The sequence below is a fragment of the Gobio gobio genome (assembly GCF_949357685.1).
Source record: "Gobio gobio genome assembly, chromosome: 24".
NCBI classification, from domain to species: domain Eukaryota; kingdom Metazoa; phylum Chordata; class Actinopteri; order Cypriniformes; family Gobionidae; genus Gobio; species Gobio gobio.
Genome location: NC_137120.1, coordinates 29,426,015 through 29,452,577, shown reverse-complemented (window position 1 = coordinate 29,452,577; position 26,563 = coordinate 29,426,015). Strand labels below are relative to the sequence as shown.

At 38.3% G+C, this 26,563-nt stretch overlaps 1 protein-coding gene across 1 annotated transcript in view; it reads left to right on the top strand.

The window, feature by feature from the left end:
• Positions 1-26,563, top strand: part of dennd1b (DENN/MADD domain containing 1B) — a 127,813-nt gene that overhangs the window by 39,284 nt on the left and 61,966 nt on the right. Inside the window, exons 3-6 of the mRNA XM_079808531.1 lie at positions 1,251-1,294; positions 17,726-17,775; positions 18,500-18,619; positions 23,651-23,720. Of these exons, the coding sequence (XP_079664657.1) occupies positions 1,251-1,294; positions 17,726-17,775; positions 18,500-18,619; positions 23,651-23,720 (284 nt within the window). The remainder of the gene's footprint in view (positions 1-1,250; positions 1,295-17,725; positions 17,776-18,499; positions 18,620-23,650; positions 23,721-26,563) is intronic.

The window sequence follows — 26,563 nt, the reverse complement described above, 5'->3', positions numbered from 1 at the left end:
TGTTAAAATGCCAAAGTGAATGCTAAGCGGACCATAGTCTCAGCTTCAGATGTCACGCCCACGGACCATTGGCTGAACGTCTGATGCTCCATTGTTGCAGTAAACTTGAACAACTTTCTTGAAATGATCATTTATAGATTGCAGGGACATCAACTGTACATTTTCACGCCCCTAAACATGATGCGGACCTAAACGAACTGTGATTGGTTGCGTTACATGTCAGTCAAATGTCCTCTTGGGCGGTCCTTGACCAATGAAAGCGACTAAGAGAGACTAAGCAGACCAGTACTAATATGTTTTTTGTTTTTGGTCCGGGCCAAACAAACCAAGCGAACCGATCTACAAGTGTGAACATGAACATGTGGATTCATCAACAGAAACCTGCTTGATTTGAAAGTGTCTTCTGTGCTTCATGCATCACTACTCTTTTGACAATAGTGGACTTTTTTTGTGCGCAAAAACGAATTGTAGAAAAATTCTCACCCCTATTGTCATAACATGGAGGTTGTAGATCAGACGTACCTTGCCCACCCTGTGTGTCTGTGCACCAAACTCATCGTCTGGTTTCAGCGTTCTCACATTGACCTTCAGCAGACATTGAGTTGTTGTTTTGTGGTCCAAGCTGATCTTTTTAGAGTGACTCATTGCAGAGGCGTGCTGCCCTATTATGTGTCACAAGGCGTGTGGTTTCAAAGTCTCCACATACTCATTTATGTCAAGATTACGCCGTTTCACCAAAAATCGAAATATGTGTGATTAAAAAATATTTTAAAAACTAACTGAGGTATATGCTAAGTTATTAACTCCCAAACATTGGTTATTAGATTATTTTTTGTATTTTGTAATTGACGTTTTTCAGGGCAGAGTTGCCCACTCCTGGCCTATGACATATAATATTTATTCAAAAATGAATAATAAATGAATTCATATTTTGAATGTGAGCATTATATTTTTAAACGACTGCAGTAAATGCTTTCCTTTAACAAATTTAGGTGTGAAATATTAATGCAGCGCCACACATCTGCTGTTTCTGCAGGTAGTCGAGTATTGTCTCTGTGTGTCTGTGTTTCTAAAGGCCTCTATCTAACCGGATGACATTTGCATATGCAGAACGTTCCATGCCTCCGCTCGTTGCCGCGGTGTGCCGACACATAGGAGAAACCACCCTTGCCCCCACCCCCTTCATTAATATGTATGTGTTCTGAACGGTGCGTGGTTGCTGATTAATGCTGTCTGTCAATTTCTTACAGATCCGACAGTGCTGTGGAAGTTCCCTCAGGACTTTGGAGACCAGGTTGGAGACAGAGGAACTTTTTTTTTTCTCTTTCCGTACCCCCACCCCACCCCACCAGCACCACATCCACGACCCCTCCTGCTCCTAAGGCCTACCTCCCTCCCTCCCTCCCTCCTCTCTTCCTCCCTCTTCTCTCTCTCTCTCTCTCTCTCTCTCTCTCTCTCTCTCTCCCATGCGGTGTGATGTTGCTGATAATGAAAAGTGGTGAGCAGGTCTTCAATAAGCGTTGTTCTGGTAATTATCAGCTGGCTGTGATGTGAATGGGTGTGGATGGAGCTTCTTCGTACGCTCACCGCTGTATCTCACACCAGTACAGCTGTGCTGTGTGTCACTCATGGGTTGGTACAATATCACACTAGTAATGCATACTAAGCGTGATTTTGAGTTGTGATAGACTGATATGCTAGCCTGATCAGCCGATATTTTGAGATAATCACATCACATTTTACTTAGTGTCAATTCCAAAATGTATTATATTATATATTTAAATATTCATTTTTAAACATATTTATATTTTTAGATGGATACTGTAGTAGATAGTTAGATTTATTTAAATATATTTTTTTATTTAAACATTCATTTATTATATTATATTAATTATGATATATATTTGTAAATATATTTATTTTTTTAGATGGATACTGTATTAGATAATTGGATTTATTCAAACATTTATTTATTATTATATTATATTCATTATATTATATAAAATTATGTTATATATTTAAATATATATTTTTAGATGGATACTGTAGTAGAAATATATATTTTTTATTTAAACATTTATTTAAATATTAAATATTTTAAGTTATTAAATATATGTATATTTTTACATGTTTTAAATATTATTTAAAAATATGCAAGTATAAAATTGTTTATTTTAAATACATCTTATTTGCTATATACTGTATTTATATGTATATGCATATGTAAATGATAAACATTATATAATAAACATTAATATTTAAAAATGTACATATATAAAATATATAAAACTATATATATAAACATATAAATAAACATTTAACAATGATATATATAAACATATAAATAAACATTTAACATACAGAATCATATATATCTGCATTACATTGGTGATGCTGCACTCTAGATATTGCCATTGGTTATTAAAAAGCTCATATCAGTTGAGCAGTAGTTATAAGAATAAAACTCTTTCACATGTAACATTTTATTGCCCTCTTAATAATTAAACTTCTTTCAAATAGGCATTGCAGAACTTCTAAAACTATGATCAGTAAAAGAAGAATTGAAATGTTTGCATTTGTGTTGGTTGTTGCTTCAGTGTAGTTCAGGTCATGTGTGCTCTCTGCACAAGGAGAAGTGGGTCTGGGCCTGGGCCTGGGTCATAGTGCAGTGTTGTGGTTTTCACACTTCATTTCTGCTCGCTCGGCCTCAAGGTCTCCATGTTTCGAGCCTTTCTGCTCGCGCAAAGAAAATTGGACGCTTCATTATGAACTCAAATGAGAATGAAAGAAAGGAGACATGAGCATCTTTGGCTTTCGTGTGCACTTTGGTCTTCATCAGACTTCTGCAGCGATGCTTCAGAAACTGTAATTTACATGTTGGCGGTTATAAAAACTCAAGCGTGATAGCACAAAGTCCTCCAGAAAGCTCCGCTCAGCTTGTTTTGTGACATGATCGTTTCTAGTTTAAGATGTGTACAGATGGATCGGCCTTTTCCACATTGACATAAAGGCTCTCATTGAGTCGCCTCATTACCAGGATTAGGCTCTTTTTGCGTCTTTGTACGGCTGCTCCCTCTCTAGCCGCTGAAATCCCTTTTTTCCCCCAAGTTAGCCAGCATATGGCAGCAGCAGCTCCGATCTCTACAGGCCTCCTTTGTTTATCCTCTTATTGTTGCGGCGCGTAATGACAGTTGTAGGCCGTAGATCGGGGTGGAGGGGTTACTTTACCCCAGGGGAGCGAGAGAGAGAGAGAGAGAGGGCGAGGGAAGAGACGGAGACAGACAGGACTGTGGATTATGGAAATATGAATTGATTTTTTATCCTCCTCTCTTCCACTACCCGCTCTGCTCGAATAGGGACTCTAAATGAGGGGCGAACAGACTGGAAGCTGGCACAGAGGGCGGCGAAATATGAAGTGCGATCCCTCGGCCCCAGAGACTCGCCGTGGCCGCGGTCACCTACAGCTGCCATGTGGAGCAGCTAGAAAGCCGTATATATATCTGAATCGCAAGGAGGCCATTTTTTGCAAATGAAGCAGACAGATGGAAAAGCGAGACTTTATTGCCCTGATCCCTCTCAGATCTCTTTTCGGATGCCAGTTGAAAGGGAAAAATAAAAGAAATTAAACAGATATGCATATGCGGGTTATTATTTCTGCGCTTGCCATAGAAACTGACATTATTTGAAGTTATTTGAAAGGGTTTGCTATGAAAAGCCATCATGTTTTCATTGATGACGGGTTAAAGAGCATCAGCTCGTAAATAACTGGAGAGATTGGCTGTTCTCCTCTTTTAAAGCATCGTCTTATGTTTGTGTTTTATGAATAATCTCAATAGGACGTTTCATCTGTAATTATTTAGTAACACTGAAAAATCACAAATCACTTTTATAGCACAGTGCAGCATATATTAATGTTGCCTTTTATTAACAGGTGCAGTTATGGTTATTAGCAGGCCCACGTGGAGTCTCCGCCCACTGAAAGCTTAAATTCGTGCAGTATTTGTGTGTCGTTCATATATTTTGACTAAATATGTCCCAGTCCTGTTCAGTCTCCTCTCCTTGTACTTTCCTGTGAGTTCTCCATACTATTAAAAAAAAAATTAATAAGTGATGGAAAATATTATTAATGTATTAAAAAATATGTTACACATTATTCTTTTATTATTATTATTATTAGATACATAAATAAATAAAAACAATGTGAAAATATACAAATATCATATTAATATTTACAAGATTATTTATATTTTATTTTTATTATAGTTTTATATTATTATTTTAAAGTTAAATGTACTAATTATGTTAGTTTTTTTTAAAGACAGGAAATAAAATGTGAAAGAAGAGGTGGCGGGAGAAGAAACGAGACTCGCACTGTCAATACATTATTATTAAATATATCGTTTTTGCTCTGATATCTGATTGGATGAACCGTTTTTGAAACCGTTGCAAAATAGCCAATTTAGACAAACATGTGGCCGCACGTCAGTCCAATTCTGTGTTAATGTGGCAATTTCTACATCTCATAGTTGCTAAATATTTCATATCACCGTTTTGTAAAAACGGTGAGCCATCGGAGGTTGTAGTCTTAGGGTTAAGCAAGGCCTGATATTCTGCATTTAGGAGATAATCATATTGTCTTGTTTATCTCAAATTTAACCTTTAACCGTGACCTTATCATGCACATCCTTGAGATTTACACATTTCTCCAGCATTGCGTTGTCTCCCAAAGGGACTAGCGCAGCGCTAACATCACATTCCAAGCCACCAGCGGAGTGTGTTTGACCTGATGGATGTTGGAGAGTTTCACAGGAGCCTCCAGATGTCACCCGGCCCTCCATCTCCTTAGTTAGGCGGTAAACCGGCATGCTGAGTGAAGCTACAGCTCATGTAACAAAGCGAGAAACCGCGTCCCCGGAGCCTCGCGGGGCAAATATTTGTCTAGCTTTGACACAGTGTACAATCATATGCCCCAAGCCTGACACTTCATGATTGGTAGCCTTTCCCCCCGCTTCACCCCCTCCTCTGCAGGACACGCACCAGCAGCCCGGGGGGAAGGCCAGCCAGCGGAGCATCATCATGGAGCACGAAGAGCGTCGGTGTGGTTTCAACGCTTTAACATGGAGGGCATGTGCGAGATGAGCCGTGATTGAGGAGAACATCGTCTGCCGGAGCTGGAGGAATGGAAAGGGGGGCCGTGCCTTGCTCTTGGGGTATCCCATACTCGTCTCATTTTGGAGATTTTTCTTCAGTTCAGATCTCCAGAGAGTGGGTAATGTGAAGGCCGGGCCCAGTTAGCTGGCCTTTGCATCAGGCTAGTCGAAACATCCTCACTAAGGCCGCGCTGTTGCCCGTGGCGTCTGATTACCCTGACCTTAGGGCTTTGAGAACTGGAAAAAAGCGTTCTCCTCATGGTTCTTTCTGTTAGCAGTGCCAGAAACGCTGGAGGGTGCTTGTAGGAAACAGTCTTCATTACATGGGCTGTCTCAGACATTGACTTATTCATCAAGAAAGTGACATCTTGCAAAAAAATAAAAGGGATATTTTCAACTCTGGTCTCACGTCCTCTTTGAATATGGAACAGGACGATTGGTCATCTGTCGGTTTTACTTCCCTACGCAGCCACAGTTTCAGTCCACCTACTGAACTGAAATTAAGAACCACGGTGACCTCCCATTTTAAATGTTATCTTTAAGTATTCTAGCTCTCGCAAACCTCTTGAGATATGCAAAGCGTGGCGACAAACCTCAATCGAGGAAGGAAATACTTGTCGTTGGCCCAAAGTGCAGGATGTCCTGGTTTGGTGGAGGAAGAGATAGACAGAGAGAGAGAGAGAGCATGAGGGGGTGGTGGTTGCATTTCTCAGAGACTCCACACGCTTGATGTAGCTTCTAGCCACAGCTGAGAGAAAGAGAGAGAGCGAGAGTGAGTGAGCGAGCGATCGCGTGGTCCAATGGGAGTTGACAGCTTAAACGCAGAAAATCCCCCAGGCCACTTGGCACTCAATTAATGATGTTTCTGGCTCTGCGGTTCTCGGGCATATGTAGCTGAATCTCAGCTTGGCCCAGTAGAATATCAGTTGTGTATTCTTAAGAACAAAAAACGCTTACCCGTCACATTAATAAATTCATTGCAGAGTGTTTTGGAAAATCTATCCTCCTGCGTTTGCTTTCAAAATGAAGAGAAACCTTGTTGTTTGTACACAGTATTAGCAGCCTGAATATCATAGATACTTGTGGGTGGGCACGTTCACTTTGAACCACCTGAAAACCACCTCAGAACACCCTGGAAACCACCTAGCAAACGTGCAGTGGCTTATTGATCGCACAAACTTGGCTAATGAGCTAAATTGGACCGAATCTCTATATTTATTTGGAAAATTAGGAATTAAATAGTTTTTTCCTCATTTCAATTCCACAATTTTTGTCTCTGAGGCCAGTTTTTTTTTTCTTCTTTCAGAAACCCTTTTCTCATGCGTAGCACTATAAAACTCTGGTTTCCAGTGACCACAGGCCTAGTGAAGTTGGTGTTGGAAGGCTTGGGGTGGTTAGCGTGGAGGTTGCGTATCCACACTGCCCCGTGTCTCGTCCCAGCGGTCCTGTCACGCACTTGTCAGTTCTTGAAGTGGGCAGAGGATCAATACATCACCTGCTACATTTCCTTAAGCAGTCTCGCACAGACGGCGTGTTTGCGCGGGAAAGAAATAACCTCTGTGCCAGCACACCGAATATTAGCTTCTTACCACCTAAGGGTCAGTGCAAGAAGCCGCGAAAAAGAAAAGGAAGACAAGGACTAAAGAAGAGAAATCAACCACCTCCCGCTCTGCTTGGCTCGTTTCAAGTGAAAATGTAATGCCCTGTGTCAATTTGAAACTCTGGAAGAGCTACCCCTTTAGCACTTTGCCTCGATCCAGGGGCGAAGTCGGCACTTATTAAAGGCGCGTAGTGCAGGGTCAAAAGCGGCAAGCCAGCAGCATACGATTAAAACGTAATGAAAGGAATCTCGGTTGGAGATTTGAGGGTCCAGAGAAGGCAGAAGATTATTTTATCCCCATTGATGTGCAGTTGCATCAGGCGCCAGTTCTAATAGAGAATATATACGCTGCAAGCTACAACACCTCAAAACTGCATGACCGTGTCATGGATGGACACGGATTTATGTGCTTATCTGATTATTTTCACATTTTTATTTAATATCATTATCAGGACTTTTTACACCCGCCAACCCTCCAAATGCGGGTGTATTTCAGCAGTGGCGTGTAACACAGTCTCTCCTATTAGCCACTTTTGTGTGTTGAATTTTATAGGCTATATAATATATAATCAATTGTAGTATTTAAAAAAGGCATCTGAAAAAATTGTGCAATGTAGTGTTGTCAAAAAATATCGATTATATATCGATACTGAAATATTGAAAATCTGAACCGCTTCCAATACTCATCTTTCTCGCTCTCTCTCTCATCTCTCCTAGTTACACACAAACCCGCCTCCCCTCACTCACTCGTTTCATTTTTGTTTTATTGGTATTTCAGGGCTTAAATTTTGGCGTGGGATTGCACGTATTGCGTATAATTTTACTCGTTCCTGCAGATTTTGTGCTTACATAGAGCCGCCCCTCAGTACTAAATTGAGTTGTTTTGAGTTGATTATTGACCTTAAACAGTCAAATACACACAAACTAATGTCAAAATGCCGGTCTCGGCGAGTATTCACATAAACGGTCAGTTATGTTTTAGTGAACGTAAACAGTTGAGAAAGAAACCGCATGTGTAACAGTATAATGGATCCGTCACGTTTTAAAGAGACAGCAGCCTAATATACCTGCTGCCAGGTATATCTATATAAAAAAATATTCAAATAAAATATACTGTGTATATATATATATATATATATATATATATATATATATATATATATATATATATATATATATATATATAATATAATATAATATAATATAATATAATATAATATAATATAATATAATATAATATAATATAATATAATATAATATAATATAATATAATATAATATAATATAATATAATATAATATAATATAATATAATATAATATAATATAATATAATATAATATAATATAATATAATATAATATAATATAATATAATATAATAAATATATATGAAAAATTGTGGCCAGTGAAAATGCTAAGTAATTTGCCAGTGGCTGGTGAGCAAAAAAGTTGTCAAGCCCTGATCATTATGTTGTTGGCAATATAAAATTGTAGGATTTAAGCTTTTAATTGTAATTTAATGGTTATTGCTTAACCACACTGTAAAAAAAAAAAATCTCTGGTCTCCAATTGAACATTTTCTAGTGACTGATCACATCTAAATTTTTTAGTTGGCCAAATTGAATTAATGTGAATTAAATTGCATCAATTCACAGAAATTCAATTTGGCCAACTGAAAAATTTAGATGTGATCGGTCACTAGAATTTTTTTTTTTTTTACAGAGCTTAGATGTTTTTAAAGGCCAAACTTAAAGACCTTTCTGTAATTCGCAATTGTGCAAACAAATCTGCAATTGTAGGAAACAGTTGCAATTGTGAGAAATTAAGTAGCAGTTATGAGAATTTGTTGCAGTTGTAAATAGATACATAGAAAAAGACTAAACCTAAAGACTAAATAATACATTCGTAATTCTGCAAAAAATTCACAGCTGTTGGCAATAAACTTGCAATTATGAGAAACCAAGTCCCATTTATGAGAAATAGTCGTAATTGTTCGATAAAGTAGCATCTATTCTAAATGTTCTATTTTGTAAATTCCTAATTCCAAGGTCGGGGCCCTCGATCCCCTCGGACAGTGCGCCTAATATGCTTATATTTTTTACTCTATTTGATAATTTGTAAGTTTGAACTCCACTTTATTTTTTATTTAGGATACATTTATTATCACTATTGCCTCCAATGGTGTACTGTGTCTTTGGTCAGATTGCGGCAACAGTCATTAGGATTGTTTGTGCTTGAATGTCTTAGTGACTTAGGAGTCCTCTTGACTACTCCTAGCGTTTCATGGATTTAGGAGCTAGTTTTAAGGCTAAAATGCTTTGTGAAATACTCTACAAAAATGTCCTAAAATTAGTACTGACATGCCCATTATTTTTTAGAGTTTCTTCTAAATTGGCAAGTTAGGAGCTACTTTTAGCCTGAAGATGTTTCGTGAATACGGGCCCTGAGCCATATTTCTATATAGAGCGGTTCTTTCATAAATCCGTAAGATTACCTTCATGCTGTGGAAATACAAACCGAAGACAGAACATAATGAGTGCAGCTTTGAAAAGGGGCGGGGCTACATAAGGTTTATAAGCGAACACCTAGCAACCACAAAGAACACCCTAACAACAATCTAACGCTATAAAACCACATATTAGCAACAGCATGGTAATCACCACTAGGGTTGGGTACCAAACTCAGTACTTTTTAGGGTACCGACCGAATTTCGTCTGTACTACTGAGTACTGATTCACATTAAATTGATCAGTCCCACATTTTGATACCTGAGAACGCATTTCTGGTGATATAGACTAGTGTCTGTGAATTTTAAACCACAAAAAGACTATTTAAATACGAATCCTGCATGTCCCACGTGTCTCTGTGCGAATTAATGGTGCAGACTTGCCATTTACCACACACACACACACACAGGCACACACAGAATCTCGCGTGACTGTCGCGTGTTTCCATCTCTGCCGTCTGATTTGAGGACATGAATGCATGAACGTCATCTCATTAGCCGATCTGAGAGTCACTTCATGAGCATTTTACCGTTTTAATTGAGAAAAATTACCATCATATCATAAACACACAGAAACTCAAAGGTCTTCACGGCAACCCGTCAAAAATAAAAGTTTGTTTAACTTGACAAATTTAAGATACGTCTCAATGTAATAATAATAATACTAACACTAGTGTAATGTTATCAACTTTTTTTAAAAGAAATAAATCACAATTTTTCATCCATGTTTTAATTTTAACTATATAATTCTCAGTTGTGCAGCACTTTGTTTGACAAAAAAGTTTAATTAAATTAAAAGATAAATTAAATTAATGTTTATGTCTTCATTTGATTACCAGAAAATACACAACAGAATTTGTGGGAAATCATTCAAAGAAATGAAAATAGAAATATATCACATCACAGACAATGGCAGACAGCGACCAGTTGCGGCTCTGGCATAATGTCAATACCACTTCTATAAATTACTTGCAGTTTCTTTACAGTTATTGAGGTAAACATCCCTGAAGTACCGGGAAAAAGGTACCGTTTGGTACTGGTACCCAATTTCAGGTACCAGTACCGAATTTCAGGTACCAGTACCGAATTTCAGGTACCAGTACCGAATTTCAGGTACCAGTACCGGTATCGGTTAAAATGTGAATGGTACCCAATATCACCACATATATATTTTTGGCATTATGGCGGCGAGTTTTGCACAGGTGAGCAACGCTCACGTTTCCTTTAGAGAATGTAGTAGTAGACGCATTTGATTTTGGACCTAGTAGCGTTTTCGTCATAATAACCACGGGGGCGCTGCATGTGTTATGGCCGCATTCTCTGACACCCAGAGAGAGAGGGATATGGAGAAAGAAAAAGAAGGACTTAATTGGGGTTTGGGGGTACAGTGAACACTGACCTGTGGGGAGATTGGGTTTGAACCTGTCACTGGGATCTCTGTGCCGTCAGCATGGTGGCTCTGCCAGTCTCTGTCTCTCTCGCTCTCTCTTTCCTCAGACACACACACACACACACAATCACACATTTCTCCCCTGCTGGAGACAGTTCCATAGCGCCGTGTAGACCTGCTGGCTGGCAGAATTTTTAAAGAGCATGGAGGTTTAAAGACAGAAACCCCTGGGGAGGAATCCCACCAGCTTGGAGAGAAAAAGGGGGAGTTTTCTGTCTCTCTCTCTCTCTCTACTCCTGTCTTTCTCTCACCTTATCTCTCTTTTCTCTCCTATCTCCGTCTGCCGGTCTGTCTGCCTGTCTATATATCTCAGTTCTCATGCTTTCTCTCCCTTTCCTTCCTTCTGCCTCTTTCTCTCCTTTTCTTTCTCCCTCTATTTCTCGCCACATATCTCTCGCACCCCCTCCCTTCTTCATCCCAGTATTGACAGAATGAAGAAATGCTTTTCACTCGCTCATCCGGTGCACCGCTTAGTTCCCACTCACAACATCTTTCTCCCTTTTCTTTCTCTCTCTTTTTCTCCCTTGCTCCCTCCCATTCTTTTCTAGCTGTTCCCATCTAAATATTCAACTCTAACATTCACATCACCTAGTAACATTGGCTACGTTCATGCTGCATCTGAATGTGGCCCGAATCGGATCCACCCCCCCCCCCCCCCCTACAGATGTGACACAGATCTTTTTTTTTTATTATAGAAGCCCATTTCTGAGTAAAAAAAATAAAACGAGGAATTGTGAGAGAAAGTTTAAAATAAGAAATACATTTGCGATTGTGTGAAATAGTTGCAGTTAAGAGACATTAAGTTGCAAATATGAGAAATAGTTAGATGAAGTACACTGTAAACCCAAATAAGTTAAACAAAAAATCGAGGCGAAAAGTTAAGAAATTCAAAGTTTAAGTAGGCAGAGCTGGCATATTTCTATTTTCTACTTATACATGAGTTCTTAAATTGTTCATAATTGTTCTTAAATTGAAATGTTAGAGTACACTAATTCATACATTTAACTTAAAATGTTCATGGAACCTCAATGTGAACATTTTTATTAGTATAAACTTGGCTATCTATAACAAGCTAATTCAGAAAATGCTAACTTGCTAATTTGCTACCTTGTTAACAATAGTATGGAATAGCACTTGCTGAATGTGTGCAGCAATATAAATACTCTCAAACCAAGGCACATACACTACTTGTCACCATGATGGTAACTCTCCAAAAACCTACATTAACAGAAACTCTTCTACACTGTAAACCCGAATAAGTTAAGACATTTAAAGTTTAAGCAGAACTTGCAGTTTTTTATTTTGTAATCATACATTTTAATTGGCCTGAACTGGATATGCTTGAGTAAGCTAATTCATACATTTAACTTTAAAAAAATAATGTAATCTCAAATTTTTAGGAAACTTGACTAGCTTTAATTAGCTAATTCTACAAATGCCATCTTGCTAATTTGTTACACAATGCTTTGGTAGCATTCGGGGCGGCAGTGGCTCAGTGGCTCAGTGGTTCATGTAGGTTGTCTACAAACCGGAAGGTTGGTGGTTCAATCCCCGGTTCCACCTGACCAAGTGTCGAGGTCGAGGTGTCCATGAGCAAGACACCTAACCCCAGTTGCTCCCGACGAGCTGGATGGTGCCTGGGCTGACACCGCCGTCGGTGTATGAATGCACTGTAAAACTTTTTCTAAAAAGTAAGTTACCTGGTTGCCTTAATTTTGAGTTCATTGAAATTAAAAAATTTAGTTAATACAATGAACATTTGAGAATCACCCTTTATTCAAATATTATTAAAATATGTTGTAAGCATATTGCGTAATTGTGTTTTATTTGTAATAATGCAGTGAAACATACCAAATTGTGCTATTTTCATGATTTATCACAACATTTTTATTTATTTATGTTGTTCAGATACAAAAATTTTTTGAGTTTCTATTTATTAAACCAATTTCCTTCATTGTATTAACTATTTTTTTTTAATTTCAACGAAGGTTAAGGCAACCAGGTTACTTACTTTAAGTTAAACCAACAATATTTTTTTACAGTGTGGCTGAATGTGAGGCAAGATGTAAAGCGCTTTGGATGGCCACGGGTCTGTTGAAAGCGCTATATAAATGCAGTCCATTTACAGTTAGCATAGCGAATGAGGACAGCAGTATAATACATTTAACATGTATCTGTTCTCAAACTAAGCTCATTCTCACTCGTCACCCTTATGGTAACCCTACAAAAAAAAACCCCAACATAACAGAAACTCTTCTAAACTAGCATAACAAAACATTAAACACTACTAAATTGCCCACTTAACATTAATCTTGCACACAAAAAAAACCTAATATAACACTTAATTTGAGCATTTACCTTTCGAGTGCCATGAGCAAAGTATATTGGGAAATAGAAATCCCAGCCCAGTTTCAGTAAAAAAGTTTTTTGGAAATTATTTATTTTAGATTACTTAAAATATCAGTTCTGTGAACTTGAAAGCAAAAGAAAATACTAAATACTCATAAAAGTAAATCTGAACTCATTTGTTCAATTTAAGTTTGTCCTACTAGCGTTAGGGTTTACAGTGTAGCATTTGCATGAATATTGCAATTACGAGAATTAAAGGGTTAGTTCACGCAAAAAATTTAATTCTGTCATTAATTACTCACCCTCATGTCGTTCCAAACCCGTAAGACCTTCGTTCATCTTCGGAACACAAATGAAGATATTATTGATGAAATCCGAGGGCAGGCCCCTCCATAGACAGTAATTTAATTACCACTTTCAAGGCTCAGAAAGGTAGTAAAACATTTTTAAAATAGTCCATGTGACTCCAGTGGTTCAGCCTTAATTTTATGAAGTGATGAGAATACTTTTTGTGCTCAAAAATAACGACTTTATTCAACAATTTCTTCGAGCCTGTGTCAGACTCTTACGCAGTTGACGTAGTGTAAACAGTGCAGCGGTTCCAGAATGCCGGCTTACCATTGGCCGATGCTGTTCACGTGAGCACCACGCATCATGCATGCGCACGAGTCGTTCTGCCGTAGAACTAGGAAACATTGCACTGTATTTACTACATCAACAGCTTACAAGTCTGACACAGACTAGAAGAAATTGTTGAATAAAGTCGTTATTTTTGTTTGTTCTTGCACACAAAAAGTATTCTCATCGCTTCATAACATTAAGGTTGAACCATTGGAGTCACATGGACGATTTTAACGATGTCTTTCCTACCTTTCTGGGCCTTGAAAGTGGTAATTAAATAGCTGTCTATGGAGGGTTGGGGGAGCTCTCGGATAAAAAAGTAGTTACAGTCGTTCAAAATAGTCACAATTGTGAAAAATAATGTCACAATTATCTAAAATAAAATTGCAATTAAGAAATCGTTACAATAATGAGGCCAATTTCATATGTAGAAAGACTTTTTTTTTGCAATTTTCTTGACTCATCAGTCTAACACGTTTGTCGTAATTGCTCCTTTGAAAGCAACCTTATAGTCAAATGTCTCCCTATCGTCAACTACTTGACACTGATTGCTTCTGTCTTGTGGTTCTATTTCTGGCTCTGATCGTGCACCCATACCATCAGAATGGGGCAGTTTGGCTTGAGGTGTGAACGTTGTCATTATGCAGAAGCCGAGCGAAGCAGCACAATCCCCTGATATCTGCTGCTGCTGATGCCAGTGCTGGATCTTCTGCTCATATTCAGCCCAGAAGAAGCTCCCTTCCTCTGCAGGGAGTTCAGGGAGGGAGCGGTAGTGTCTCCCGGTAGCGTGGGGCGGTAATAAATGCTGCTGGTGGAGGAGAGAGAGATAGTGATAGAGGAGAAGCTGTGATTGCAGGCCTCCGCAGTGGGACCAGGGGGGAATGGAGACTGCTGTCTCATTGAGTGATATCCCTGTCTCAACAGTAAATAAATAATGCAGCCTGCAGAGTTCACCCTGCCTCCTCCAGTGAGTTGTAAATGCATTAGCTGTTTTATATTCTTTTGTCTTGGGAAAATGGTTGGGAGGGAGGCAGAGAAAGGGGAAAACAGTACAACCAAACAACAGGAACGATGGCAACTCACGTTACACCTCTTCACACGATCTGACTCTCCTCCCAGAGCAGGCTTTGGTATAGTCCCCCGATCACCTGGATGAATAGTAATAAAACGCTGAGAGAAAAAGTGTGTTATGCACATGCGTACAGAGATTTAAATCTACTAAAACCTTGAGGAGAATCGTGAGAATATTTCACTCGGATGCCGGAAGCCAAGCGGCTCAGGTTTAACGGATATGAATGGGTTTGAAAATCAAACATGAAATCAAAATGATTTAGTTCCAAATCTGTATAACTTGCAGAACATAAAAGATAATTTTTTTTATATTGTTGTTTTGGACCCCATTGACTTCCATTGTATGGACAAAAAACATTCATCAGAATATCTTCTTTTGTTTTCCTCTGATCATTTATTATATCGAGACCCATTTTCATGATCCCAATGGATTTAAATCAGAATGTTTTTTTCATGTTGCTCTCAGAAATCACAATTTGGAAGTAAAAACTGTTGCAAATGCCATTTCATGTTGACATTTAATGAAAGGAGTTACAAAGGCACAGGCTTTGGAGTTTCTGTGGTCTTAATCATGGCGTTCCATTGTTTCAACTGACATGGCGTTATGAATGCAGTCATTCAGCTGCATGTCATCACAAAAATTGTCTTTCGTCTAGTCCGAATGCGTGGATTTCATTGCTAGTTCCTGTCTCGCAGCTCAGATTGACAGCAGGGACCAGCATTGACTGGCGTCAAGCAGGCCAGTGTGAGACCCGCGACAACTTCTGCATCTGCGACGGAGACAATTTTATTTGTGTTGCATCCGTTTGCATACGCTTCTGCAAATGCGTGGCTCAGCTTGGCATAAACACTCGGGGGAAGCGCCTATAGGAGTTAATGATAGTAGCAGTCACATACGGCAGCATCAGGCTTGCGTACGCGTGACAGCTTTACTGCCGTACAGTCATCCGCCGCGCCACGACACGGCGAGGATGTTTCTGCCGCTGCCAACGTTCCTCTCTCGCCTGCCAGAGCCTTCAATCTCCTCGCCGCTCTCTGTATCACATACTAACTCTCTCACTCTGTCTTCCCCCATCAGCACCACCGCCTCCCACCGAGAACAGCAACCAGTCATCATCCGCGCTGCACATGCATATATACGCAAATAAAAACAGACACCCTCGCAGGCTGGCGCACATACGCGCACGTTGAACGATTAATTTTGTTTTAAAGTGCAGGTACGGGTATGGAAGCCGCATTTGAACGACCCAGCTGCCTCCAAATACATCGGCACCATTCATCTGAATGGTCGCAGCTTGTTATACTTTGAGCAGGGGATCACTGGCAGTTCCCCATGGCTAGTCTACAGCGCAGGACTGGCCAGACGTGGCTAACCCATATGGCTATGGAAATCCATATGCTGCTGGTGCTAGGACTCTCCCTCTGGGGCTGTGCGGGAAGGTAAAGCCCCAAAGGCTGGGCCTACTTTCTACCCCCCTCCCTATCCTTCCCGCACCTCCTCTGAACCCCTAGTGCTGCTCAGCCATTGTTCCAACAATCTGCCGTCACCTCCGTCGTCCCCACACCTCAAGCGAAACGATCAATGAGCTAATGGCCGCTAATTATTTTAGTCTCTGATCGCCCTCCCCTTTACGTCAGCTTGGTGTCGTTTCCCTTTAAATCCATTCGTTTGCTCATTTGTTTGCCAGCTACTGTTCTGCTTAATGAACAGTTATTTGAAAGGGATTTACACTGTTTGCCCTACAAAAAAAGTGATGTGCTTATACTTTTCTGATCAATTGAACTTATGATTTTCGTCTGGCAGACAAAAAAAATAAAAAAGGAGTCCCTTAGACTTGCATTATAAACGTTTCTAGGGACCATAATGTCACAGAAACGTTAGGCTCTTTTGACAATATGGAGCAACCAAGCAATGCACTAAAACATAAATACATTTTCTGCTTGTTTGTTTGCCAGCTACTGTTCTGGTAATGAATAGTTAGTTGTAACTGATTTACACTGTTTGCCCTACAAACCATGGTGTTTGAGAAAAGTGATGTGTTCACTTTTCTAATCAATTGAACTTATGATTTTCGTCTGGCAGTCAAAAAATAAATAAAAAATTAAACAGGAGAAAAGTCCCTTAGACTTGCATTATAAACGTTTCTAGGGACCAGAATATCACAGAAACTTTAGGCTCTTTTGAAAATATAGAGCAACCAAGCAATGCACTAATACGTAAATGCATTTGTTTGCCAGCTACTGTTCTGCTAAACAAAGTTATTTTGGAAATGATTTACACCATTTCCCCTACAAACCATGGTGTTTGTGAAAAGTGATTTTCACTTTTCTAATCAATTGAACTTATGATTTTCGTCTGGCAGACAAAAAACAAAACAAAGAAAAGTCTTACATTAGAACCATATCTAGGGACATTTCACGGAAATGTTAGGCTCTTTTGACTTAATATAATATGGAGCAACCAAGCAACCATCCGTAGAAACCATTTAGCAATACACTAAAACGTAAACACGTTTGTTTGCTTGTTTGTTTCCCAGCTACTGTTCTGCGTAACAAATACAAATATTTATTTCAAACTAAGCCATTTCATTTGATTAACACTGTGTGCGCCCCAAACCATGCTGAATGTGTTTTTACTTTTCTAATCAATTGCACTAGATTTTTGCCTGGCAGACGGAAAACTGCTGAACAATCATTTAGACGTACATTATTACCGCCCTATCTAGGGACCAGAATATCATAGAGACATAAAGTTGGCAATATGCGTTTAGCATTGCACTAAAACACTCAGAACACATTAGCAACCTCATAGCAACACCCTGGCAAGTTCTCTGTTTGTCACATAATCCTCTTGATCATATGTCATGTCATATCATGAAGTCATTAATTAAGGCTTATCCTTGAATAACTAATTTTGATTAGTGAACAATGGCATGATTTGAATGACCCATAATGTCTCTTTTTTTTTGTTTCTTTCCAGGAGGTCCTGCAGACAGTGCCTAAGTTCTGTTTCCCATTTGACGTGGAAAGGTAGGAAGTCCTTCATGCTTCCAGAAAAGAAGTCAATCGATGTGTGAATTGGGAAAAATGAGGATGTTTGTCTACACAACACTCATTCACACATGCTTAAGGGGCTGTCGTAAATGACTCACAGGGTGGAGCCACACACCTCCTTTGGTTCTAGCAGTACTGGTCTCTAATGTCAGACCCTTCACTTAGAGGTCTGTAGAAATAAAACACCTTTATAGAAATTAAGATCTCCGCTCCACCCAGGAGACAATGTCTGTCCTAACTGGCATGATGTTAGACACGTCTCCTGAATAAATAGCAGTGTGTGTGTGTGTGTGTGTGTGTTGGCTTGTTTGCTCTTGGAAATGAAAAATGGAAAGTGCTGTTGTATAGTTTATGTGCTGTGTGTGAAGTTAAACACTTCCTTTCAGCTGAAGCTTTCTTGCTGCCATCTAGTGGAGATTAACTACACTGTCACCCTTGGTTTAGTTCTTACAACCTTAAATGTAATACAATCTTTCTGCTGCCAAATGGATATTAGTGAATGCATTTAAAATGCACGTTTTTGTTAATGTGAGTTTTTTTTTTTTCTCCGCAAATTGACTTTTTGATAGCTTTTTTGATTATGCTGAAGGTCACAGTCGCTGGCTAACACTCAGACCATTCCATCAAATATAAAGTGTACACTTTGATAAAAGATTCATTTCAAACTTGTTTTTTTTCCTCTGTTTGTGGTGGGCTGCAGAGTGTCCCAGACTCAGGTGGGCCAGAACTTCACGTTTGTGCTCACAGACATTGACAGCAAGCAGAGGTTCGGTTTCTGTCGGCTGACGTCCGGCTGCAGGGTCTGCATCTGTTTGCTCAGGTAAGAGATTTTTGTTTATTTATGCACTTTTTAAACTTACGAAGTGCGTGATTAGTTATGTGAATTTTGACAATTTGCATATTCATCAAGACATTTCTTGAGAAATACCACGTGTCCATTTTCCTTTGGAAGGGAAACCAATTCTAGATGAATTATAGAAAGGGATTTGAAACAAACAATTCTTCATTTTTATGAAATAATAATAAACACAGATAAAAAAAAAATACTCCTTTTGTTTTTTTAGATGCTTTCATATTTTCAGTCTGAACCGTTCCATTGAGAATGGAAAGCAGCAGATTGAATACTGTTACTGTTGCATGAACGCTAAACCAGTGTATTTAATAATACAAAGTCTTTTAGTAATTCAGAGCAGCTCAACTGGCGCATATCACATTATTTTCCCCCTCCGTCTACATGGTATTGATGGACAATCGCAGGTTTATCATCGTCATGATGAGCTGCTGTCGAAGATCTCTCCTCCTCCCATCCCAACCAGGATGGCCTTTGTTTTGTGTGTGTGTGTGTGTGTGTGTGTGTGTGTGTGTGTGTGTGTGTGTGTTTTCTTTCTCTCTTTCTCTCCACTCGTTATTCAGGCACAGAGGCATGCCGGAGACGGTTCACCAATAATTATGCATGAAGCCCTGCTGCCAATTAGCAAGAGTCTCCCCTGTCCCTTTCACTGAGTTTTACATGCTAATTCATTTGACATATGATGTATAAAATTCATTATGCATTCTGAGTAGTTTGCATGGCTTCCTTCATTCATAATAAGAAATGCATTTTGAAAGTTTTGCTCTTTTTTTTTTTTTTTTTTTTTTTTAAGACCCTAGACTTATTTTGTTTGTGTCATCTATTTGGAACGAACATTGTGAAACGTAACAAAAGACCTGAGGAAAGTTTTGTTTTTCTACCCCCTTTTATAGATGATTAAATTTATATTAGTTTCTATATATATATATATATATATATATTAGACACACACACACGCAGTTAAACCAAAACATTTTCAGACACTTTCAACATTTTCTCACATTATCACAGTTTATTCGCTATAGTTTAGAAAACGGTAATGAAATATGACAAGAACGTTGATAGAAAGGTATGTAATGGATTACAAGCAACCAATCAGCTGTCAGCTGTTAAATTTAAGTACACAATTAGATAATACCAATTTAGGTCAACCAATTACCAAGCAATGCTTAATTTTGTTCAGTCTGTGGTGTAAAAGGTCGCATTAGCAATTAAAGAACAAACACTTAAGCAAAACATGGTCAGGTCAAAGTGTCTGAATAATTTTGGTACCAAATTTTTATCAGTTTCACTGGTAGTCCAATGTATGAATCATTTTTGGCTATAATATGACACACACGCACACAGGGTTTTTTTTGTGAAATGTGGGGACATTCCATAGGCGTAATGGTTTTTATACCGTACAAACAGTATTTTCTATCCCCCTACACTGCCCCTGCCCCTAAACCTACCCATCACAGGAAACTGCACAGTTTGCTTTCTGTGAAAAAAAACTCATCCTGTATGATTTATAAGCATTTTGAAAAGTGAGGAAAAAAAGTGAGTCCTCATATTTCACCCTCTTTTTGTAATACCCATGTCATACCAAGTCATTATACACATTTGTGTCCTGATATTTCACAAAAATATCACACACACACACACACACACACACACACACACACACACACACACACACACACACACACACACACACACACACACACACACACACACACACACACACACACACACACATATATTGTGTTGAACTTTTAGACAAACTGATATATAAATAATTTTATAAAATGTATATTTTTTATTTTTGTAAGGTGACACTTTTTCTTATTCACACACATTTACACTCTCCAGTTGAATATAAAAGAAAAGTAATTAAAACAGTTTGTGTCCTTGTGATTGTTGAAGTCCTGGGACCATAAAATTGTCACCTAAGCTTACACAAGGAAGTTGCCTAATGAGAGGGACAGTTTTATGTGGACAGCCCTTTGTAGCTTTGCAGGTTTAGCCCAGACCAAATAGGCCACGGTTCCTTCAGGCCAAACCACTTCAAAAACACAAGCGTTCCGTTTTACCCCACCCTCTGCGCCCATTCGGCCCTCGGACACTCTGAGCACATAGCCTTCGGACATCTGCGAGACCCCAGATGAAATAGACCCTCTCTTTCTCTCTCTCTCTCTCTCTCACCGGTTTTATTTGATGGCTGGGACCCGACTTGGCGTCTTCCTCAGACAGCATAGGTTTTCCTCAGTTAGTGGTCATTTAGCCATATTTCTTTTCCTTAGCTGGACATAAAACTCAGGAAAAGTCGGGGTGTAATCGTATCTCATCCTGGGAAGGATACAAGGTGCAAGCTGACTTGATTTTAAAGCTCCTAAATACCTCTGATGATTTAGGACGCATGATGATTTAAGGGCCGATTAGATTGTACAGACGTACAAGACAAACCAAAGGCTGTTCATGCAGCGTAAAGCTTCATAAATGCATAATATGTATTTAGATCGATTTATAGTTGGATTCTAAAGTCTGAGACGACTAGTGAGATAAGTAAAAAAAAAAAATGGAATCAGCATAGCAATTTGTTTTGAGAAGTTAACAATTTATTTCCCCTTAGTACAGAATATTTAATATTTTATTAATTTAATGTAATTTTTTTTTTTTTTAAATCCTAGATTTGCAATGTGGTCTTACATTTTTTTTAAAGTTAAAAAGTTAAAAATAACTTTTGTCAAGCAGTTGCAGGGATTTATTTAAGTACTTAAGTAGCTTGCACTTAATTCTTGAAAACACAAATACATCTTTTCTAATCGTGTCATGACCTACACATTCTCTCATTCACTGGTGGTCAGTTTCTGTTTTTTTTTGTTTTCCAGCTATCAAACCATTCGCTCAAGCTTATCTGATGCTTCTGGCTGTGGAAGCAAGGAGCTCGAGTTTGTTAGGGATTGCCAGTAAGCCACAGATAAGTTGGTTTACTCTCCGAGTACACACGGCGCTAGAGAACCTAAAAGGGCCGTTGAGATTGGCTCGTCTCAGCACAGTTCAGCATGATGAATGTTCCTCTATCAGAGGATTTGCCGAATACAAACACATTTTTACTTACTAGCTGTGAAGAGATTGGGCTGGGGTGCCGTGCTCCCCTCAGCCTGTTTAAAAAAAAAGAAGAAATAAAAAAGTAAAAAAGAAAAATGGTGCTCCTGCTTTATGACTTAAAATAAAAAAATAAATCCAGGATTTTGTGAAAGGTATTCCTCCCTAGATATCTTCATAACGCAAGTCTGCTGCTTATAGAGCAGTGATTTATTTGACTTTAATACAAAAGATTTACATGCTCTCATTTATGAGTATAATGAGTGTTTGTGCTCTCCAAGGCCTGCCGTGCCTTTCTGACAAGGAGTTTAAATCCCCTTCACATGTGAAAAATGAAGGATTAGCATCCAGGAGCCTCGCATTTTAAACAAAGAGTGAGCAAGAGAGGAGATAATGATTTTTCTTTGTTGTGCAATGCAGCTCGAGCAAGGTGTCGGTCGATTACGATATTTCAAACAACGCGTCACGCTAACCAAAACACGACGCAATCCAGGCCATGGATCATTTTTTCTCGCCCGTCTGCAATTTGCATAGGCGCATTTCATTTAGAATAGTGTGACCTGGTTTGCGAACATCGGCATGCACGTCAAAATATTGGCATGTTAAGAGATGATTGTTTTAGGTTAATGGTCACCCAAACTCGCACGCTTGAGCGCACGTCCCTGGGAACGGCGTGCCACTGGCCCCTTTCTACGCATTCGGCAATATGAAAATTTGCATTAGATACACTTAGTTGTGTTTTTTGTTGTCTGTTAATTCCAGTCTGCTGGAGAGCTCACTGACCCATGGAAGGAGAAAAAGAGGGAGAAAAAAAACTTGAATCAAGACAGTGTGCTCTGTGGGTCAGCTGAGATCAGACGATATGAAACCTTTCTTTTTCTTCTTGAAAAATGACCGCATTCCCAGTAATTCTTTACTTGCATCATAGCCAATTAAAGTAATCAAGCAGTAGCGACAAACAAAAAGTCAAAGTGCTGGAAAAGAATAGCTGATGTAATCGCTCTCGGTTAAGTGTGAGATTTCAGACCGAGTCGAAATGCATGTTGTAATCACGCCTACATACCGGGAAAGAAAAAGTCAGAGCCCGCTAGCAGGCCGCATTTTTTTCACTAGATTGCATAACAAAATAAATGGGGTGTGTGTTCATGCAACCTTCAAGCCAAAACAACACATTGGCCGCGTTCCATCTTTAAAGGCCTGTCAACTTTGCCAAGATTCTGTCAGGCTGCAACACACACAATGTTGCAGATACTCTTGGCTAGTCATTGTGTGATTAGTTAATACACATTGATAAGGTGTGAATCTTTTTTTTTTACTCCTGCTGGGAAATTAATTTGAAGGAGGGGGAAAAAAACGGAGAGTAGTGACATATGTAGTGACTTAATGTACAACAATGAGGTTCAGGTTGTGCATCTGGGCGCAGCATGCTTGTAAACCATCCCATCCCTGGTTTATTACAGGCTACAGTGGTCCGGTCATGTTTTTGTTGAAGAAACCAAATACTTTTATTTAGCCCGCTCCGTGGCTGGAATGTTTAAAATGCGAATGTCAGCGAGAACCAAGAATGTTGTAATAAGGTTTCTTTTAGCTGAAAATGCTAAAGGAAGTCTAACGCCGTGTCTACACCAGACGGGACAAAAGCAAATAGAAGCCATTATAATCTGTGTTGCTGTCTACACTGGATGCGACACGACATAGAGCTCGCGCTACTTCTGACATAAAGCTTTGTTGCGTCCGGTGTAGACACTGTGTAAAGCCCGCCATGTTAAACGTCTAGGTGAGGAAGAATCGGCCGATTTTGGTAAATTAGATCCGCCCTTTTGAATGGGGCTACAGTGATGTTAATAGCCGTTTCTTGTTAAATATTCTGTAATATTTGTTTAATGTATATTATATCTTTCTGTTTTTTGACAGCTATCTCCCGTGGTTTGAGATTTACTATAAGCTGCTAAATACCTTTGCAGACTACTTATCAAAACACCAGGTAAGTTAAGAGAAATCTTCAACTTTTCTTAAAAAATAAAGAGGGTTACACTTTATTTGGTAACACTTAAATGTTACATGTACTTACCATAACAGTAAATTATGCATAATTACATGCAACTAACCCTAAACCAAACCCCAGTCCTACCCTAACCCTATAGTAAGTACATGTAGGTACTTAATATTACTCAGTACTTAAATATATAATCACACTGTAACAATGACACCTTAAAATAAAGTGTAACGCTTTATTTTAAGGTGATGTAGTTACATTGGACTTACTCAAATAAGTACAGAGTAATATTAATTAACTACATGTACTTACTATAGAGTTACGGTTACGGTTAGTGTTTGGTTTAGGGTTAGTTACCTGCATTATTTACTGTTATTACTGTAGTAAGTACATATAATTTTCGCATTTAAGTACAGACTTGCTTAAAAACTTAAGTCAAAGTCTTCAACTTGTCTTCAAATGAGAAAATTTGGCAAAATTTCAATACAACTTCATGAAATTCACATTAAATGTGGTAATTTAAGAACGGCTTAATGAACAATTTTACACATCACTTTTAATTCAGTATATATTTAGAAATGAGCAATTTTGGTTTTATGAACGTGTCAATGACATGACGAGCATATTTTTGTGTCCAAGTGCATTATTTCCTTAAAATAATTTGATAAATTCATGACATATATCACTTTATTGTATAAAACCTTTCTAGTTTGAATTCATTTTTTTGTACATTTAAATCATATTTTTTTGTTATCTTAAGCCCCCAAAATGTCAGGTGGTGCAACTGAAAAAACTATTTAAAATGGTGTCTTAATTATAAAAAAAAAATTAATATTGCATAATTTTAGGTTTGAAACCTTTCTTTTAAACAAGTTTTATAAATATCAGCAGTTTTAAAACGGTTGAGATAATTTAAAACCTTTTGTCCACCAATTTGAATGTCAGAGTGGCATGGTTCTTTTATTATTAATTGACAAGGTAATAACCATAAACATGATAATGCATCATCCAGATGAGCCCAACTGATTGTGGCAGAGTGAAAATGTTTGTAGATCTCTCTCAAATACTGGTTAAAAACTGCTCATTTCAAGTATGGGAGGTTGGTACACTTTTTCCATGTCAGGTGGTACAACTACAGTATATACATACAACTATTTGTTTGTACCGCCTGACATAATAACAGTGGACAAAAATAATTTAAACTCTTTGAAATGTTATTTAACAACTGAAACTTGTTTAAAAGCATTGTTCATAACATTGATTTTTAAAGAACACATTCGGTTTCTTGTTACATGAGTTAAAATTTCAATTTGTAAACAGATCCAACAGTATCTGAAAGTTTATTAATGAACTGTAAACATGTGTAACTGTAAAAAAAGTTTCCTCTGCGGGGTCGCTTTTCATGTGGCTGATTGCGCCGAGCCGGACCCCCTATTGAGCAAACTGCTAATGTCACAAACAGCATCGAAATTTCCCATTTTCCTGCCATCCAGCTTGTGAGCCAAAGTGCCACCGCAAAGCAAAACTTGAGTGTTTTGTTTTTTTGTGTGCAAAGACAAAGGAGAAAGAAAAACGTCATCTATAATCCATCTCAGCGAAACAGGCACAGTTGGTTGGTTGCGCTTTGCTTTGCAGTGTTGTTGACATTTAACAGACCGTGCATCGAACAGGAAGTCAGTCCTTATGATATACGGGAAAACAAATTGTCAGGAAATGCACTGTGCCAAATCGTTTCGTTTTTTTCCCTTTCTGAAAGTTTCACAGCAGTAGGAGACGAAGAAAAGTTTGAATTAGGAAAAGGGGATGAAAATATTAAGCTAACATCAAATGAAAAACAGAGTTTGTGTGGAGCCAGCGTGCAACTGAAGTGCTCCGAGTTTCTCTATCAGTCTCTTATCATTCAGTTATGTGTAACGGAGCCGCTGAAAGAGAAGTGAAGAAGACCAAGCCTCCGCTACACAAACAAATCATGGGCTAAGTACACTGGGAGACACAGGGGTCAGGAAATAAGCTGTAAGATGCTCTGTGTCATCGACCCATTACATTACCAAAAGTATGCCTCTTTTACTTTTCTTTTTTTAAAACCCCCCCAAAAAAGAGTTTCCCCTCATACTCCAATTCCATGTTGTTCTTTATGTAAAGTACATTCTCTCTTTTATTCCGTTATCGTAACAGATTCTCTTATTTAGTGCAACTATCACTCAATTAGGAGATTATCATGGTGAACAGATTGAATGGATGCAATTCAGAAAGTTTTCTTCTGGGAAAGAAGGTGCGGCCTGTACAAACAAGTACTACTTAATACATATAAACCCCGTACACATAAAACAAACACATAAACAAAAGCTAAAAAATAGCGAGAATACAGTACACACAGTGTATTGTTCATCAGTGCAACAATTTATTTAAAAATGCACGGAAATTTGCATTAAATGTGGAAATTTAGGCAAGCATAGTTTTTGGAAGTATTGTGTATGAAACTTTTATGTGAAAAATTGTTTACGTAATGGTTATGAATCAAATGCAACACTTTTATATAAGGACTGTTTTTACAAATTATTTGCACAGACATTTGCACTAAATTCATGAAAGATTTACACAAATTTTACATGAAAATAATTGTTATGTACAATTTAGATAGAAATTTGCATTAAATGCGGCAATTTATATAATAACCATTTTTAGGAATGATTTGCACAGAAATGTGTAGTAAATACAGCAAGTTATGTAAGAATAGTTTCATAAAAGATTTACACACATTTTTAATCAAAATAGTTTTTATGAACAATTTAGACTGAAATTTGCATTAAATGCGACAATTTACGTAGGCA